General features: G+C 50.1%; 2 protein-coding genes and 1 long non-coding RNA gene across 3 annotated transcripts in view; 2 read left to right on the top strand and 1 right to left on the bottom strand.

Moving 5' to 3' along the window:
* The window catches only part of GDF11 (growth differentiation factor 11), a 7,636-nt gene extending 4,753 nt beyond the window's left edge, over positions 1-2,883 (bottom strand). The window contains exon 1 of the mRNA XM_069081450.1: positions 2,490-2,883. Within this exon, the coding sequence (XP_068937551.1) occupies positions 2,490-2,883 (394 nt within the window). The remainder of the gene's footprint in view (positions 1-2,489) is intronic.
* A 3,611-nt stretch (positions 2,884-6,494) lies between these two features.
* On the top strand, positions 6,495-8,795 carry LOC138154216 (uncharacterized). The gene is made up of 2 exons (XR_011166575.1): positions 6,495-6,892; positions 8,018-8,795. It is a non-coding gene; the product is annotated as an uncharacterized lncRNA (long non-coding RNA).
* Positions 8,796-13,114: 4,319 nt separating this feature from the next.
* CD63 (CD63 molecule) overlaps positions 13,115-15,148 on the top strand; it is a 6,176-nt gene continuing 4,142 nt past the window's right edge. Inside the window, exons 1-2 of the mRNA XM_069078756.1 lie at positions 13,115-13,262; positions 13,964-14,039. Coding sequence (XP_068934857.1) covers positions 13,974-14,039 — 66 coding nt within the window. The 5' untranslated portion in view covers positions 13,115-13,262; positions 13,964-13,973. The remainder of the gene's footprint in view (positions 13,263-13,963; positions 14,040-15,148) is intronic.

The following is a 15,148-nucleotide window of genomic DNA, read 5'->3' as shown; positions in this document are numbered from 1 at the left end:
GGTGAGCTATCTCACTCACTCTGCTCCCTACTTGAGGGAACTGACTTGGAGGGGCTGAGGCTGGGGGGTGAGGGGGGTGAAGAGGCTATGGGGGGCTCTAAGGTCAGGCACAGGAGCTTGGGAGGGGTGGGGGCTGGGGTCCAGGGTTGAGTGCCCGGCTGGAGTTGGGGGAGGGGAGGGAAGGGGGGGAGGGGAGGTTCTCTGCTGACAAACACCTCCCCTGATTAGCGGAGCACAAGTCTCTTATTAAAGCCGGTCCCTGGGGATTAGACTATAAAAGTCTCTTTTTCCTTTTCCCCTCTCTCTTCCCTCCCCTCTCCACACTCCCCCTCCCTTCTCAAGATCTCTGGCTTGCTCTTAAAGGGGACGTACAACCCCCCGGTCCAACTCTGGGCCCCTAGTTTATTCCTATTTTAGGGTGGGATGGGGTTGCAAGGGCGGGGGTTGGGGGAAAACGCTTGTTTCATCCTCCCTCTCCCCTTCAAAACTGCCGCCTTCCTTTCTCCGTGGTCCAGTCACTCCTGATCCCCAGTGCCAATACCTTAAAACTAACTCCTTTCGTTTAGGGGATACCTAAGGGAGTTTAAACTCCTCCTCCAAGCCAATAAATACATTCTGGGACCCCTCAACTCAGCTGCGAAGGTCGGTCTCTCAGCCTTTGCCGCAAAGGAGCAAAGTTTCTAAATCGCTCCCTTTTCTAGAGACCAGCGCTCTCCCCCCTACCGCCTCTCCCCACCCCAGGACTCCCCTGCCTGGGTCACCAGGCAACTCTTAACTATCGCGCCCTCTTCATCCTCGACCCATTTGGAACCCCCAAAAGTGCTGACTCCGAAGAGGAGAGACTGAGTCATTCTAGTAAGTGTAGAAAAACACTATGCCATAGGGGAAGTGTAAGAAGCCCCCCAACCAGCTCAGCTCTCAGTGCCACCTAATAGGGGGCATTTTCTATATGCCAGACCCTCCCTCACCCCCAAGCTTTTTACAACCATCTGCCTATAAACCCAGTCCCCCCTTCTGTTCAGAGGCCATAAAACCAAATAGTCTTGGGGGTGGGGTGGGGAACCAACTCCCAGGGGAGAGGAGGGGGCTGGGCCCCCTGGAGTTTGGGGGGAGACCTGGCTGGGGGGAGGGGCATGGGGATCACATGACCCCCTAGGGATGGGAGGTGGGGGAAGCATTGGCCTGGATTTTCCAGGTCATAAAATTTCAAAGCCACAAGTCTATTAACATGTTCACCTTCCGCTCCCCCAGGCAGCCAAGAACTAGGATGCTGGGTGCTCCCCCACTTCCAATCTCTTTCCCTGTCTCCTACCCCTCTTCTGGGTTTTGAGTCCCTTTCAACCAAGTTCCTATACCCTCCTAACTTGGGAGGGGGCACACCTTCAGAGGTTTGACCTAGGATGTAGACTAGAAAATTCCTTCCTTACTCAACCGACAGTAGATGGGAACCCTGCTCAACAGTGCCTGAATTGGCAGGTCAAATTGGATTTCAGTACCCCAACACTAATAACTTTGGGGATTGGTAATGAAGAAATCAGGAATGCCTGGAACACGGGTGTCTGGGGGTGTGTTGTGTGTGTGTATTTTGAAGGAGCAGGTGCCATATGGGTTCTAGAAGATTTTCAAAGGTTTGACTCAAGTGGGCATGCCTAGGGTGAAAATTTGGGGGCACTCCAGGGTCATAATATTATGCAGACAGGAGCTGTATTTGGAGTGTTGTAATTTGTAATGAAGAGCATGGCACCTGAATTTTGAATCCTGACTCTGTTACATAGTATACAAAATATGCAAATAACTTCAAATCAAATTTCTCTCTGCCCTTCAGTCATTTATAAAATGGAGGGAGGGGGAGGAATGATGTCCCTTCCAACTCTAAACTCTGATTTTTTGAATGTTAGAACTGCCTCCTCCACCACTCTGTCCCCCACTCACCACCCAGGGTAGGAGAGGTTAGGTTTAAGGGCCAGAGTTTGGAAAAAGAAGCTGTTAGCAAAGCTACTAAAGACCCCTTTGCCATCCAAACCAAGCAATAAGCTAGAAAAACTTGCTTGCCCCTCTTTATCTTCATATGTTCTCTTTCTCAACTCTCCCGGTGTGTGTGTGTAAGGCGGGGGGTACAAAAAGCACACTGCTGGGGGCATCATGGTATCATTCCCCCACAAACTTGGCCCCAAACTTACAGGGCTCTCCCTCTGTAATTGGTATGGGCTGAAATAGGAGAAAAGGAGGGGAAGCTCCAGGGACCCAGGGGTCCTAGCTCGAGCCGAGTGGGAGGGATAGCGTCCCTACTCTTCTTGGGCTGCCTTCGATTCCAGGGCAAAGGCATTCTCCTTGGGGGCAGATTTGGGGCGCACAGTTCAAGCTGCTGCTACCTTCCTCAGGCAGGGGGCCTAGGTGTCAGCCTGGGGGGGCCCTGTCTCTTGTCCAGGCACAGGAGTAGCTCTGCCCCCCTCCCCCTGTCCTCCCGGGTCCGGGCCGAGGTCACTTACTTTCCTGGGCCATGCTGATGACGGTCTCCGTGGTGGCGTGGTACTCGTCCTCCTCCAGGAAGTCCTCGGGCTGCAGCGCGTCGCCTTGGAAGTCGTGCAGGTCCAGGATCTCTTGCAGGGGGGGCGCCTTGGGCAGGAGCTGCTTCACCACCTCGCGGCTGATGTTGGGCGCTTCCTTGAGCCTCAGTTTGCTCAGGATCTGCGACTTGATGCTCTCCAGCCGGAGCTCCTTGCTGTGCTGGCGCCACACGCACACGGGGCAGCCCTCCGGCTCCTCGGACGCCTGGGTCCCGCGCTCCCCGCCGGCCGCCGGGCCCTCGGCCGCCTCCCCCCGGGGCCGCAGCTCCAGGGCGAGGAGCAGGAGGCAGAAGAGCACTGGGGCCGCGGGCACCATGCTGGAGGGGAGGGGAGGGAGGGCTGGGGGGGGGGGGGGACGCCTGAGTCCCGGGGGGGGAGGGAGGGAGGGAGGAGGGGGGTCGGGGCCGCGCGGGACTGGGGGGCTGCCCGGGCCGGGGGGGCCGGGGGGTGGGGGGGGCCCGGGGGCGGCGGGCGGGGCGGGGGGGGCAGGCGGGCGGCAGGGGGGGGGGGGTGGGGGGGGCCGGAGCCCGGGCCTGGCCCTTTATAGCCCCGGCCCCCGTGTCGTCAGCGGCCGCGATTGGCTGCGGAGCCAACAAAAGAGGCAGCGCTGTCATCCTAGGCTAGAGAGGGAGCCCAGAGAGACTTAGAGATAGAGACGGTAGAGACAGAGACTCCTCAGGGAGAGGCAGAGACAGTGGGAAGAGACAGGGACCGAGAACCAGAGAGACAGAGAGAGAATGGGGAAACTCTTGGGGGAGAGACCCAAACAGCGTGAGAGGCAAGGCCAGAGACAGGAGGGACAGAGACACCTGTGGGGGAGACTGGAGAGACAGAGACTCCAAGAGGGGAAAGGGGAACCGGGAGAGACAGGGAAAGAGAAAGACAAACTCATGAGAAAGGATCAGAGATGGAGGGACACACATGACTAGAGAGCCAGACACCTCAAGCCCAGGAGAGATCTGGAGACTCTGGAAAGACTGTTCAGGAGAGACTGAAATAGGGGCTAAAGCTGTTTTAGAGGTGCAGAAGAGGAGAAGGAAAGATGGGGGTCGGGGCAAAGACAGAAACAGAGACCCAGAGACCTAGAGATGAAGGAGACAGTGAGAGACCAGGAGAGACAGACAGACAGAGAGACAGAAAGAGACAGAGACAGACAGAGACAGAGAGAGGGAGAGAGGGAAGGAGAGAGAGACAGACAGAGAGAGAGACAGAAAGAGACAGAGAGAGACAGAGACAGAGAGACAGAGACAGACAGAGGGAGGGAGGGAGAGAGAAGAGAGACAGGGAGAGAGGGAGGGAGAGAGAGACAGAGACAGACAGAGAGAGGGAGAGAGAGAGAGACAGAAGAAAGGGAAAGAGGGAGAGAGAGACAGAGAGAGAGAGAGACTGCAGGCAGCCCGAGAAAGCAATTTGAGTCCCACACTGGGGACAGGGACCCAGAAACCTAGGCAGAGAAATGGAGGGGAAAGAGAAGAAGAAGAGAGAAGTACTACCTGGACTGGACAGGGCAAAGAAAACTAGCCAAGAAGAGGGACAAAGATGTAGTGCTGTGAGGATAGTAGGGGAAAGAAGAGGGAGGCAGAGTTTGAAGTTCATTAGGGACAGGAGCTAAGTGACACCCTTAGATGGGGGTTTGGGGGTGAAGGGATAGAGGGAAGCCCAGAGAAAGGAAGGGTAATGTGGGACAGAATGAGGAAACAAGTGTGTAGGAGAGAGAGACAGAGATAGATTCAGAGGCAGGGGAAATTTGTCAAAAAGACTGGACGACCAGGGAGGAGAGGATCAGGGTCTTGGCAGGAGGAATGACATTGAAGGAGAGGGGTTGAGGTTGGGGTGGGAAGAGAGGGGGAGATATTGGAGAAAAAGAAGCAAAGACTAATCATGGATCATGGACAGAAACAGGAGGCAGACAGCAACTGGGTCCAGTTCAGGGGGAAGAAGGCTGGTTCTGGAGTCTGAGGACCCTAGTTCAAATTTCCATTCTAACACCATGTGTGAACTTGGGCAAGTGACTTCACTTCTGTGGGCCTCCGTTTTTTTTTTGTTTTCTTTTTTTTTGGCCTCAGTTTATCTGTAAAATGAGGGAGTTTGACTAGATTACTTCAAAGGTGCATTTCAGCTCTAGTTTTAAGATTCCATTTTCCTAGACAAATACCTGAGGGTTCTCAGAGGGGAACAAGAAGCCCTGAAGAAGCCGCAGGTTGGAGTTATAGCATTTAAAACTTAGATGACCAGAGTTGGGAGGTTGGGCACTAATCTTTTAACAGAGCCTTTGAGTTCAGGATTATGTATTTATTGAGGTGGTTAAAACAGAGTATGTTGAAGTGTATCCCCAGAGTCTGGAGGGGGAGAGTGACTGATCCCTGGACTGATTTAAATGCTAAGATTCTGGTTCCTAATCTCATCTCTACTTTCTGACTTGGGTTGCCCCTTTTCTAGGATCCTAGTTTCCCCCCAGATTCCTTATTTTCTGACCTCTGAGGCCTTGGGGCATTCTCTCTGAAGTTCATAGGTAATTTTCATCCTAAAGTCTTTGCAAGAGTGACTGGATTGTCCCTTCTCTAGGATCAGAGTTGAACAAAGTTCTGATTCTGAATGATGCCCTCAAAGACCAACTTGGGGGGGGTGGAGAGGTGGGATGTTTATGAGAGTGCAAGAAGAGTGAGAAGGGTGAAGTGGGAAGCAGAAATTCCATCTGAACAATATTAAGAACCTACTCAATGCAGGGCTTTGGGATATAGCTATATCTATACACACATATATGCATACACAATTAGATCTCTATATAGATGTAGGTGTGTATGTGTGAATATGTGCATGTATATGTGTACATGTAGGTATGTACATTTCTTTTATCAGACTCCTCATTTCATTGTTAGGAGAATAGTTTTGGCTGGAAGAAGGGGATTGGACAGTGGGTTGCAGAAACTTTGAAGAAGGGGAACCATGGAGAGAGGGGGCAGTACTGGCTCCCCCTTCTGCTTTAGACCAATCAGAACATGGGAGGGAAATCTCAGATTCTCATAAAGCAATTTTCCAGCTGCTTCCAGTTAGAACTAGGGATCAAGTTAAACTAGCCTTTGTGGTTATGGGTGAAGGTGTGTGGAGTCCAGGGCCACAGAGAGGAGAACAGTGAGAAAGCGTGGGTACTCCCCACCTCTTAGAGGCTCCAGTGTTTGCCACCTGGGCTCCCCCTCCCCTTTCTGACCCCATAGAACCAGATTACTTCAATCATCAGACCATTCTGCCCTCTGGTGGACAGATCCAGAACTGCAGCTCCTTGGGGGGTAATAATGAAGCCAAATAGACTCGTTTATATCTTCTTCGAAATCGGAGTAGAAGAAGGGGAAGGACCAAAAAATGGTAAGTTCTTGGCAAAGATGAAGCAGCTAACACAGCTGTTTGACAAATAGGGAAACTGAGGCTCAGAGAGGTCAAGAGGCTTGCCCGAGATCATCACGGGTCAGAGTCAAGGCTAATTTCCCAGGGCATGCACTTTTCATTCAAACCACTTCTTTGCTTCCTTTCCTGTCACTTAGCTCTTCCCTTCTGTTCTATAGTTACGGGCCACAGACCCCTTCCTTCTCATATTCCTTCCCTGCTGCCCATCTCAACTCTGTGATTTCCATGTGGATTGGCTGAGCTGCTGTGAGATCTCCAGTCAGACACTTTGAGGATTTACCCCCAAACCTGGAGAAGGGGGCACCACCTGGAGTTTAGGGGGCAAAAGAAGAGAGAAAGCGCAGAACACCTGGATTCCTTTTTTCCCCACCCTGAAATACTCCTACACAGACTTGAGACTCCGCCCCCTATTCTGGTTTCCAAGGCAACTTTCCCCTAACCAGGGGCACCCCCGTGATGTCATAACGTTACCTAGGCAACACTCAGGCCCACCCCCTTCAAGGTCCTGACTGGTTCCTAGCAAAAGTAGGCAGGGTCCTAGGAGAATCAGTTAGGATTTGAGTGGTGTGGGAAGTGGAAGGGTCTGTGGGGCAGAATCCTAGGTTCTTTCCGGACAGAAACACGACTAGGCTGGTAGAACAAGAAGGGGCCAGACATTCGAGCACGTGTGTGTGTGTGTGTGTGTGTGTTGTGAGGGCAGTGTGTACATGATCATCTCTGTGCTTATGTATGCACGTGTGGAAATAGGGGGAGAGTACTGTTCTTGACCATTAGCAAAGGGCCCCGGGATTGGACCTAACTTAAAAGGAGCTGCAGTATTTGGGGAGTCCGATAATCCATATCCAGGGCCTGAGAGAACCGGGATCTGTAACTGGACACCATCTCTTCCTAACCCAGAAACAGTCAGCATCCACACAGCAAGGGTAGGTGGCCATAGAGAGTTTCTGCCAGGTTTCCTAATTCCCCTCCCCCCTCTCCCAATGAGGACCTCAAAGCCAACCTTTTTAAAGGACAAGGGCTCAGTAAGGGGATGGGGGGACCCGGACACGGAAGGTACCTGGGGGAGAGGTATATCTTGATGCTATCTTATCTGTCCTGCCCTCCAAGGCTCTCTTGACAAATGCTGCCCTACCTCAGTTATGGGGTCCAAATTTCTAAGAAAGTCGATTCCTGTAACCTTTGTTCATACCTCCTAAACAAGAAAGGGGATGAGGGATCTTAGGTCCTGGGTGGGGAGGGAGGAAAATGACTGAAGGGAAGAGGCTTCTCTAGAGGGGCTATCATATCCCTCCTCCAACTTCCTGTGGGAATGTGGCATTGGAAGCCTATTCTGGGTTGGATGGTGGCATGTGGGAGGAGTGGAAAACATACGTCTCTCAAATCACTAACCAAAACCCATGTAACCCCAAGAGAGTATCTCACCCAGTAATTAACACCCCCTTCTAAGTTCTGTATAATTACTTGGCATGGACTACCTCCCCATTTAGTTAACTCTTTCTGCCTCAGCTCTCCCCTGAAGTTGTATGAGAAGAGAGAGAGAGAGAGAGAGAGAGAGAGAGAGAGAGAGAGAGAGAGAGAGAGAGAGAGAGAGAGAGAGAGAGAGAGAGTGCAAAGGAGATGTCTAGGATACCTAGCTCTTAAATACATTCCTTTCCCTGTACCCAAGTTCTTGGAAGTGCCCCACTCCTCCCTCGGGCTTTGGTCTTCACAATATCCTTGTAATTTCACAAGCCTTCCTATTCTTATAATGACTTCTGTGTTTTTCCTGATTCCCTGCTCAAAGTCTCTTTTGGCCTCCTCTTGGAATAGTTTCTGCAGACCACTTATACTGTTTTTTCCTGACTCCATATTTAACTGTCCTTGTCTCTTGGACTCTCAAGACCTGATTGTTTTTCTTTGAATTATGACCCACTCCCCGGCAATGACTCTACTCTGAAATCCCCTCAAATGTCTTTCCTTAACTAATTCCATGGAATTTGCCTCTGATTATTCTTCTTGTGATTTCCTCATTCATCTTCACATATGTTTTCTCTCTGTAACTTTTTCAGGCCTCATAGGGACCATAAATTTAGACATTGGAGGTCATACAAAGCCCTCATTTTACAGATAAAGAAACTGAGTCGAGAGAGGTTAAATCTCTAGAGGAAGAGAGAGAAGGCAAGCTACCAGGCCAGCCACCACCTCACATCAGATCCCAATGGAGACAGCCCAGAACCCTGCACTAAAGAACCCTGGAAATATCACAGCTTCTCAGACCATGGCTTCTTCTGCCCTGATTGCCCCAGCAATCATTAAGGGAGGCAACTCTTGTAAAGAAGGGGTCTGATATCTCCCTCTCCCCCGCAACTGATGACCAGTAACTGCTAAGACAGACATGCCCAAGAGCATGCTCCCCTTTCTCCTTTCCTCCCACCAACACTGTTTCTCCCTCAGCCCTCACAACTATCATAGGAGATAGATGTAGGGGATCTTCCTGTAGATGCTTCTGCAGGTGCTGTGGCTCTCCCTATTCTCCCCCTCCCACTTTGGCAGCCACAGTTATTGAAGACCAAGAAAAGAAAGTTCTCATCACCAAAGCCCTTGGCCTTCTCAAGTGATTCAACATCGGAAACAGATAAGAGTTTTATTGATGGAAATGAAATTAACGAAGATTCATGACCATCTGTTTCGCCATCACCCCGAGGACCTTTCCTTCCACATGACTTGTAGCTGAAACATCTTCTGTGTCGTGTTTCCCTTTTAAAAAGTGCTTAAATCTGGAGTCTGTGAATTTGTTATTTAATATTTTGATAATAATTTCAATATAATTGATTTCTTTTGTAACCCTATTTATTTGTGTGCATTTAAAACCATTCTATGAGAAGGGGTCCGCAGGCTTCACCAGACTGTCACAGCGGTTAAGAACCTCTGTCTCAGTATATTTCTCATGAAGGCATGGAGGTTAGGGGCCTTTGACCCTTGTTTTTCTACTCCCTTCTCCCTCCTTTCCACCAGGACTATGGCTGGGTCTTCATAGCCTTTTTGGAAGCATCCAGAACAGCCTGTGTTACTCAGCCCTGCCAGCAGGAGGCGCCACTGTTCCACCTGTTCATTGAAGAGAAGGTAGGATGTGAGCAGGTGTAAATTTCTCTTTTGATTTTAAAACACTAGCAGTGCTGACTGAGAAGATTGCAGTCCTTGCTCTCTTATTTTCTATTTGTGTTTCCGCGGGGAAGTCACTTAAGTCTTGGTTTCCCTGTTCTGTAAAATGGGGGTTTTAGCACTTTTATTATCTCACCTTTCTCTGAGTCTGGGCGTTTATTGTGAGCAAAATCTACCAGGGTAGTGGTAAGGAAAGAGCTTTTAAAAAAGTAAAGTAGTATAGAAATCTGAATTATTATTAGAAGATCTCTCCCAATTTTTTTTCTGTTTGACACCTAAGTACTTTTCTTATTCTAAATTATATTTATTTGTGTACCTATCTCATTCCCCTACTAGACTATAAGCTCTCCTTAGTCATAGGGGACACTATAAGTTTTTCCTCTTCATATCTCTGCATAACACAACACTTGATTTATATAATGCATGCTTGAGAAATGTATGTTGAATGAAGGAACAGAGGTGAGAGAGACATGCCCAGAAGGTCAGAGATGCTTGTGGACAAATGGACGGAATCAGGGGTGGATGGAGGAAGGATCCCAGGGATATTTTAAGATAGGAAAAGCATTCAGAATGAGGGAAGTCATAGATTGGTCATCTAGTCTGACCTCTCTCAATTTACAGATGGGATATTGAGTCCCAGTGAGAAGTGACTTGCCCAAGGTCATGCCTAAGTGGTAGTGGTTGGGATCTGAATCCAGACCCTCTGGTCCCAAGTTCATTTCACTCCATCCTTTCCTATTGCTAGTCTTTCCCTAACTCTATCCTTCCACTTATTTACCATCTCCATTTCTCTTTTTCTAATCCCCATATCCATCTCCATTCCTTCCCCTTACAGTGTCTTCCCATCTCTCCCTTCCCCCTGAAAGTAGAAGTCTTGAGTTCACTGGAATTTCTCATGCCAAGACACCTAGATGCTTGTCATTGTTGAGATATTTATTCATCCAGGAGTGCTGGTAGTGAGTGGAGGGAAGGAAGGGCATTAACCCAGCAGACACTGGATGTTTTTTTTACATGTAGCCCCTGGCTCCAAAAGGCCTTTGGTGCTGGCTATGAGCTTTTTTTGTATGGCATTTTGCCTAGCAGATATCTTCTCTGAGGGTGTGAACTTTGCCTAGAACATCTACCCACCAAATGCTCTGCTCAGGTACTAGGCTGGGGTGTGGTGGAGCTGGCAGATACCCTGCCAAAGTACCAGGATGGGCATAAGTCTCTGCCTCAGGTTAGCTACTACCACCAGTCACTTCCAGGAGCCCAAGCTCTGGACCCAGATAAGTGGTTTAGTGCCATCCCTGGACTGTAATCACTTGGAGTTGATACTGAAGGCTCTGACTGGTCTATTATCAAATCCATGAATTGGAAGGTAATTGGCTCCACTCAAAATTTTCCTTTCTACTCTTTTTGTCTTTTTTTCTTTCTCTCTCTTTTTTTTTTGGAGGGCAATTGGGGTTAAGTAACTTGCCAAGGTTACACGGCTAGTTTGTGTGTGTGTGTGTGTGTGTGTGTGTGTGTGTGTGTGTGAAGTGTCTGAGGCCAGAACCGAGGAGCTGGGGTCCTCCTGACTCCCTGGCCGGCCCTTTACTCACTGTGCCACCTAGCCGCCCCTTTTTCTTTCTCTTTTTGATTCCATGTACTTTTTTTTTTTATTCTTTATTTTTAAGCAATCGGGGTTAAGTAACTTGCTCAAGGTTACACGGCCAGTTATTTCTGGGTGTGGTGCTGAGTGTCTGAGCCCGGGATTCGATCTCCAGGTCATCCCGACACTGGGGCCGGTGCTCTTACTCGCTGAGCCACCTGGCCACCCCTCCATGTACTTTCTATAGCCTCCCTTCTGGTACTCAAGGGTGGGCTATTCTGGGTTCATTGCATGGGGATCCAGGACTCTAAGCATTGAAAATAACCTCCTTAACTTAGTAAGGCTAATTAAATGAATTACTATTTAACTTATTAACATTATTATTAACTTATTTGAGAATGAGCAAAGTTTGTCTTTGTCTTTCCTTGGCATTTGTCTTGACTATCCTCCCACATCCTTCCTTTACATTTTTCATTTGCTGTGTTTAGCTTATATTTAGCTGTCTCCCTAGCCCACTGGAGCTCTGGCCCCTAATATATCTTAAACTCCAATTTCAGCTCTCCTTTTGCTGTCCTCTCAAATTAATTTGCCCTAGACCAGAGGTTCTTACAGAGTCTGTGAATTTGATTTTTTTTTTTTTTGGAGGGGAGAAGGCAGGGCAGTTAGGGTTAAGTGACTTGCCCAAGGTCACATGGCTAAGTGTTATGTGTCTGAGGCTGGATTTGAACTCAGGTCCTCCTGACTTTATTCACTGTGCCACCTAGTCGCCCCCTGAATTTGACTTTTAAAATATTTTGAGAACTATTTCAACATAGTTGGTTTCCTTTCTAATCCTATGTATATTATGCACTTGAAACAATACAAAATATATGTTTCACTAGACTTCGAAAGGGTTTTGTGATGCAAAAAAGTTAAGAACCTCTACCTTAGACATTCCCTTAGGCCTATCCCCAGATGTTCCCTAAGCCTTCTTTTTTTCCCCTAGGAAAGGCAGCATCAGCTCTACAAATTCTCAGAAAAAGGGAGAAAGGGTAGCATTAGTTGGTTCCTTTATGTAGGATGTGAGACCCAGCCTTCTTGTTTTCCAGCCCAGTCCTCTCCTCTTTCTGTTTGCTGTATTTCTTTTCTCTCTACCTCTCATCACTTTCCTCCCCCGGGCCTGTCAAAGAGTGGAGGGTGGGAAGTGGGAGGCCTCTCTTACTGCTACTGACAGAGTCTGAATTGCTCTTATGTTAAAGGATAGGGAATTTGCAGGGTGATAGTGCAGTCTGAACTTCTCCTTTCGTGGAAAGAGCACTGCATTTGGAGTCAGAGGAAATCTATTTGTGTCCTATCTCGTCATTTGCTACTGCGAAATCTTGGGCAAGTCACTTAACTTTTCTGGGCTTTATTTTCCCCAGATTAAGGGACTTGGACTAGATGGACCCCTATGGTTTCTTCTGTTTCCAAATCTATGATGCTATGATCCCTCTCTCTCAATCCATAAGTCTGGTTCAAAGGTTAGGATAAGAAAGAACCCTCAGGAGGGAGCATAGGGATGCTATTTTCCCTGCCTCTCTCTATCCCCAACTCCTCACTCCTAGAATTCAGTCCAATGTGTATAAGTGCCTGCTGTGTAGAAAACGCTGTGCTGGGCCCTAGGAATTAAAAAAAAACCCCAACAACCACCAAATTAGTCCCTTGACTTCAAGGACATTCCATCCTACTGGAATTTGTAGTCTCGGAGGGATGGATCCTTAACGTTGGACAAATGGCAGAACAAATTGGAGAAGTTAGAACCCTGCTTGTGTAACCCTTTCTCTTGCCCCCATCCTCTAAAATTGCTACTTAGTGTCTCAGTGATAAATCCTTTCCGGGAAATTGAAGCCTGGATGTCTGTAACTTTGCCCTTGGATTGGGGTGTATTTTCCCACTGAGACAAGCTGGGATTCAGGTATGAGGGCCTAGTCTCTCCTCTGACTCAGCAGCTTGCTTCCTCCCAACTCCCAGGGCTTGTTCCCCAGATGTATAAAATGATGGAGGGGTTTACTCAATTTTTCGCCTTTTCCCACTGTAATGGAGAGGCAAGGGGGAGATTCCAGCTGTCTGGGATCCTGCTCTTCCTCCTCGGTTGACAGGAGGTGCAAGGGCTCATAGAGACGGGCTAGTCTTCATTTTAGACTCGAATTCACTGAAGGCCAGTGTCCCATTAGAAGTGAGCATGGGAGCCGGGACCAGCGCAGAGCTGCCCCTCCCGCTGGAGGGCCGGAGCAGGAAGAGGGGCCGCATTGTAGTCATGGGGCTAGGGCCACTGCGGGAAGCTGGAAGGACCTAAGGGAGGTGGGGTAAGCAGAAGAGTGACCAAAGTCGACTTGTGTGTGTTTGGGGGGGGGGGGGCGCGCTCTCCTCCTTAAGCACGGGTGACTCAGGCTCCAGCTGCTCCCGCGTCACATGAGGCAGGCAGACACCCTGCGGGGGAGGGGGCAGCAGTGGCTGGAGCCGGGGCGGGGCCGGGGCAGGCGGGGCCAGAGTTGGGGGTCGGAGTGGAGAGAGACCAGGAACAGCTTCGGGGAGAGGATCTAGAAGCTCGGGGAGATCAGGTGAGGCTTTTGGGCTGGAGGCTGGGAGTAGGGGGACGTTAGGACCTCAGAGTGGAGGAGAGGAAGAGGGAGATTCACTTTCCTGGGTCTGTGCCGTACCCCACCATCTCACTCCCCACTCTCCCCCTCCGCGACACTCCCTGGTCTTTCATCTATGTGCTTAAGTCTTTTAAAAACTTTATCCCGAACTTCGAGGCAGCGGGGCGACCAAACTTTTTTTTCCTGGGGGTGGGATGGGGTGGGGCAGGGGGAGCAGGACTTGGGGGAAGGGACATAGTGGCGGAGAGAGGGGGTGAGGTGGGGGGGGGTGAGAGATGTGCCTAAGGCTGGGAGAGGGGAATACCGAGGGAGCAGATTGTATACTGGGGCGTGGGCTGAGGTTGGAACTTCTCTGTCCAGCCCGTTGTCAGCGGGTCCGACCGGAGCCTTCTTTTCCTTTCCTTCGGATGTTCTCTTCGAGTCGGAGGAGGCGGGGGCGAGGCCCGCTGGAGATGGGGTTCCGAGCTTCCCTGCCCATCAGACCCCAGGCTCGAGGGGAGGGGGCTGGGAGACGTGGAACTGACCGCCTGTTTCCGGGTGGGAGGGGCCGGGAATGGGGGGACTTGCTGGGAAGTCCCTGTGGGCTGGGAGCCCGGAAGACGGGGTCCCCTCCCCCACCAGCCGCTGCTGATCACTCTCTCCTGTTTGCCTCACTCCCCCAGGCCAGCAGCCATGGCTGTAGAAGGAGGAATGAAATGTGTCAAGTTTCTGCTCTATATCTTAGTGTTGGCCTTTTGGGTAAGCGGCGGTGGGCGGGTAGGAGGTGGGAGTGTGTGTGTGTGTGTGTGTGTGTGTGTGTGTGTGTGTGTGAGGGGGTGGATTGTGGAAGTGGGCAAGTCGAGGATTGTCCTGTGGTGAGGTGGGAGCAGAGGCAAAGCGCTAGGGGCGGGGTGCCCAGGAACTTCTAGGGTAAGTCTTGAGAGGGTAACTAACATGATTTTGGGGATAGGAGGGACCTTCCTGGTGGGGAAGGCCTGGGATGGATGGAGTGTGTGGTAGGTTGAAGTACCACGTGTGAGGTCAGCTAGAAAGCAAATATAGAACAGCCCCCACCCCCACTCTTTTAGGAACCCTTCAGCCGTTTTGGTTTACCTCGAGCTCCCCAGTGTGTCCACTCTCTTTCCTCACGGTCTGTGGGCCCTTTCCTGTCTGGTGACCCAACTGACTGTAGTAATGGCCAGTGGGGCAATTAGACAACGGTCAGATGCTATCTTATGCCTCCTCAGTCTGTAACTTCTTTCAGACCCTAAGTTGGAGAGATGGAATCTCTTCGTGCATTGTGATCTAGGGAGGACCAGGCTGGAGGCCTCTTGCTTGCTACCATCCTTCCCTTTCTGTTCCCATCCTTCATGCCCTTCATCCTACTTTCCCATGAAAGAAGGAAAGAATTGGTTTGCTTTGGAAGAGATAACACCCAGACCTCCCTTTCTAACCTGATCTACAACTGATCTCAATCAGGAGCTACTCTGGTAGCAGGCCAGAGGAGACAGATTTCCCTAGTTCTGGGGCAAGTAGCTGAGAGTCAAGTGGAGGGATCAGAAAAAAAAAAGGAACGGAGGGGGAGAGCTGGCATCATAAGCAATGCCCAGCCTCATGGAGGGGATGGGGCAGAGGGGAAGGCAGGGCACTCAGGGATCAAGGAGATACCTTGCCGGCTTGGCATGGGATAGGATATGAATTTCATCATGCATGCCTTGAGGTTGTATTTATTTCCATTATTTCTAATTGAGTCCAAGAGAAGGACTCAGTTGAATTGCATTTATTCAACTGTTCAGCAAATATGTCAAGGGATACAGTGACCCCCTCACCCCACTCCAAAAAAAGAAAGAAAAGTGAAAGTCTTTGCC

This window comes from Petaurus breviceps, unplaced genomic scaffold, assembly GCF_028583685.1.
Source record: "Petaurus breviceps papuanus isolate PSGF00001 unplaced genomic scaffold, PetGlider_PUasm1.0 154, whole genome shotgun sequence".
In the NCBI taxonomy this organism is placed as follows: Eukaryota; Metazoa; Chordata; class Mammalia; order Diprotodontia; family Petauridae; genus Petaurus; species Petaurus breviceps.
This window is presented reverse-complemented; position numbering and strand designations above follow the sequence as displayed.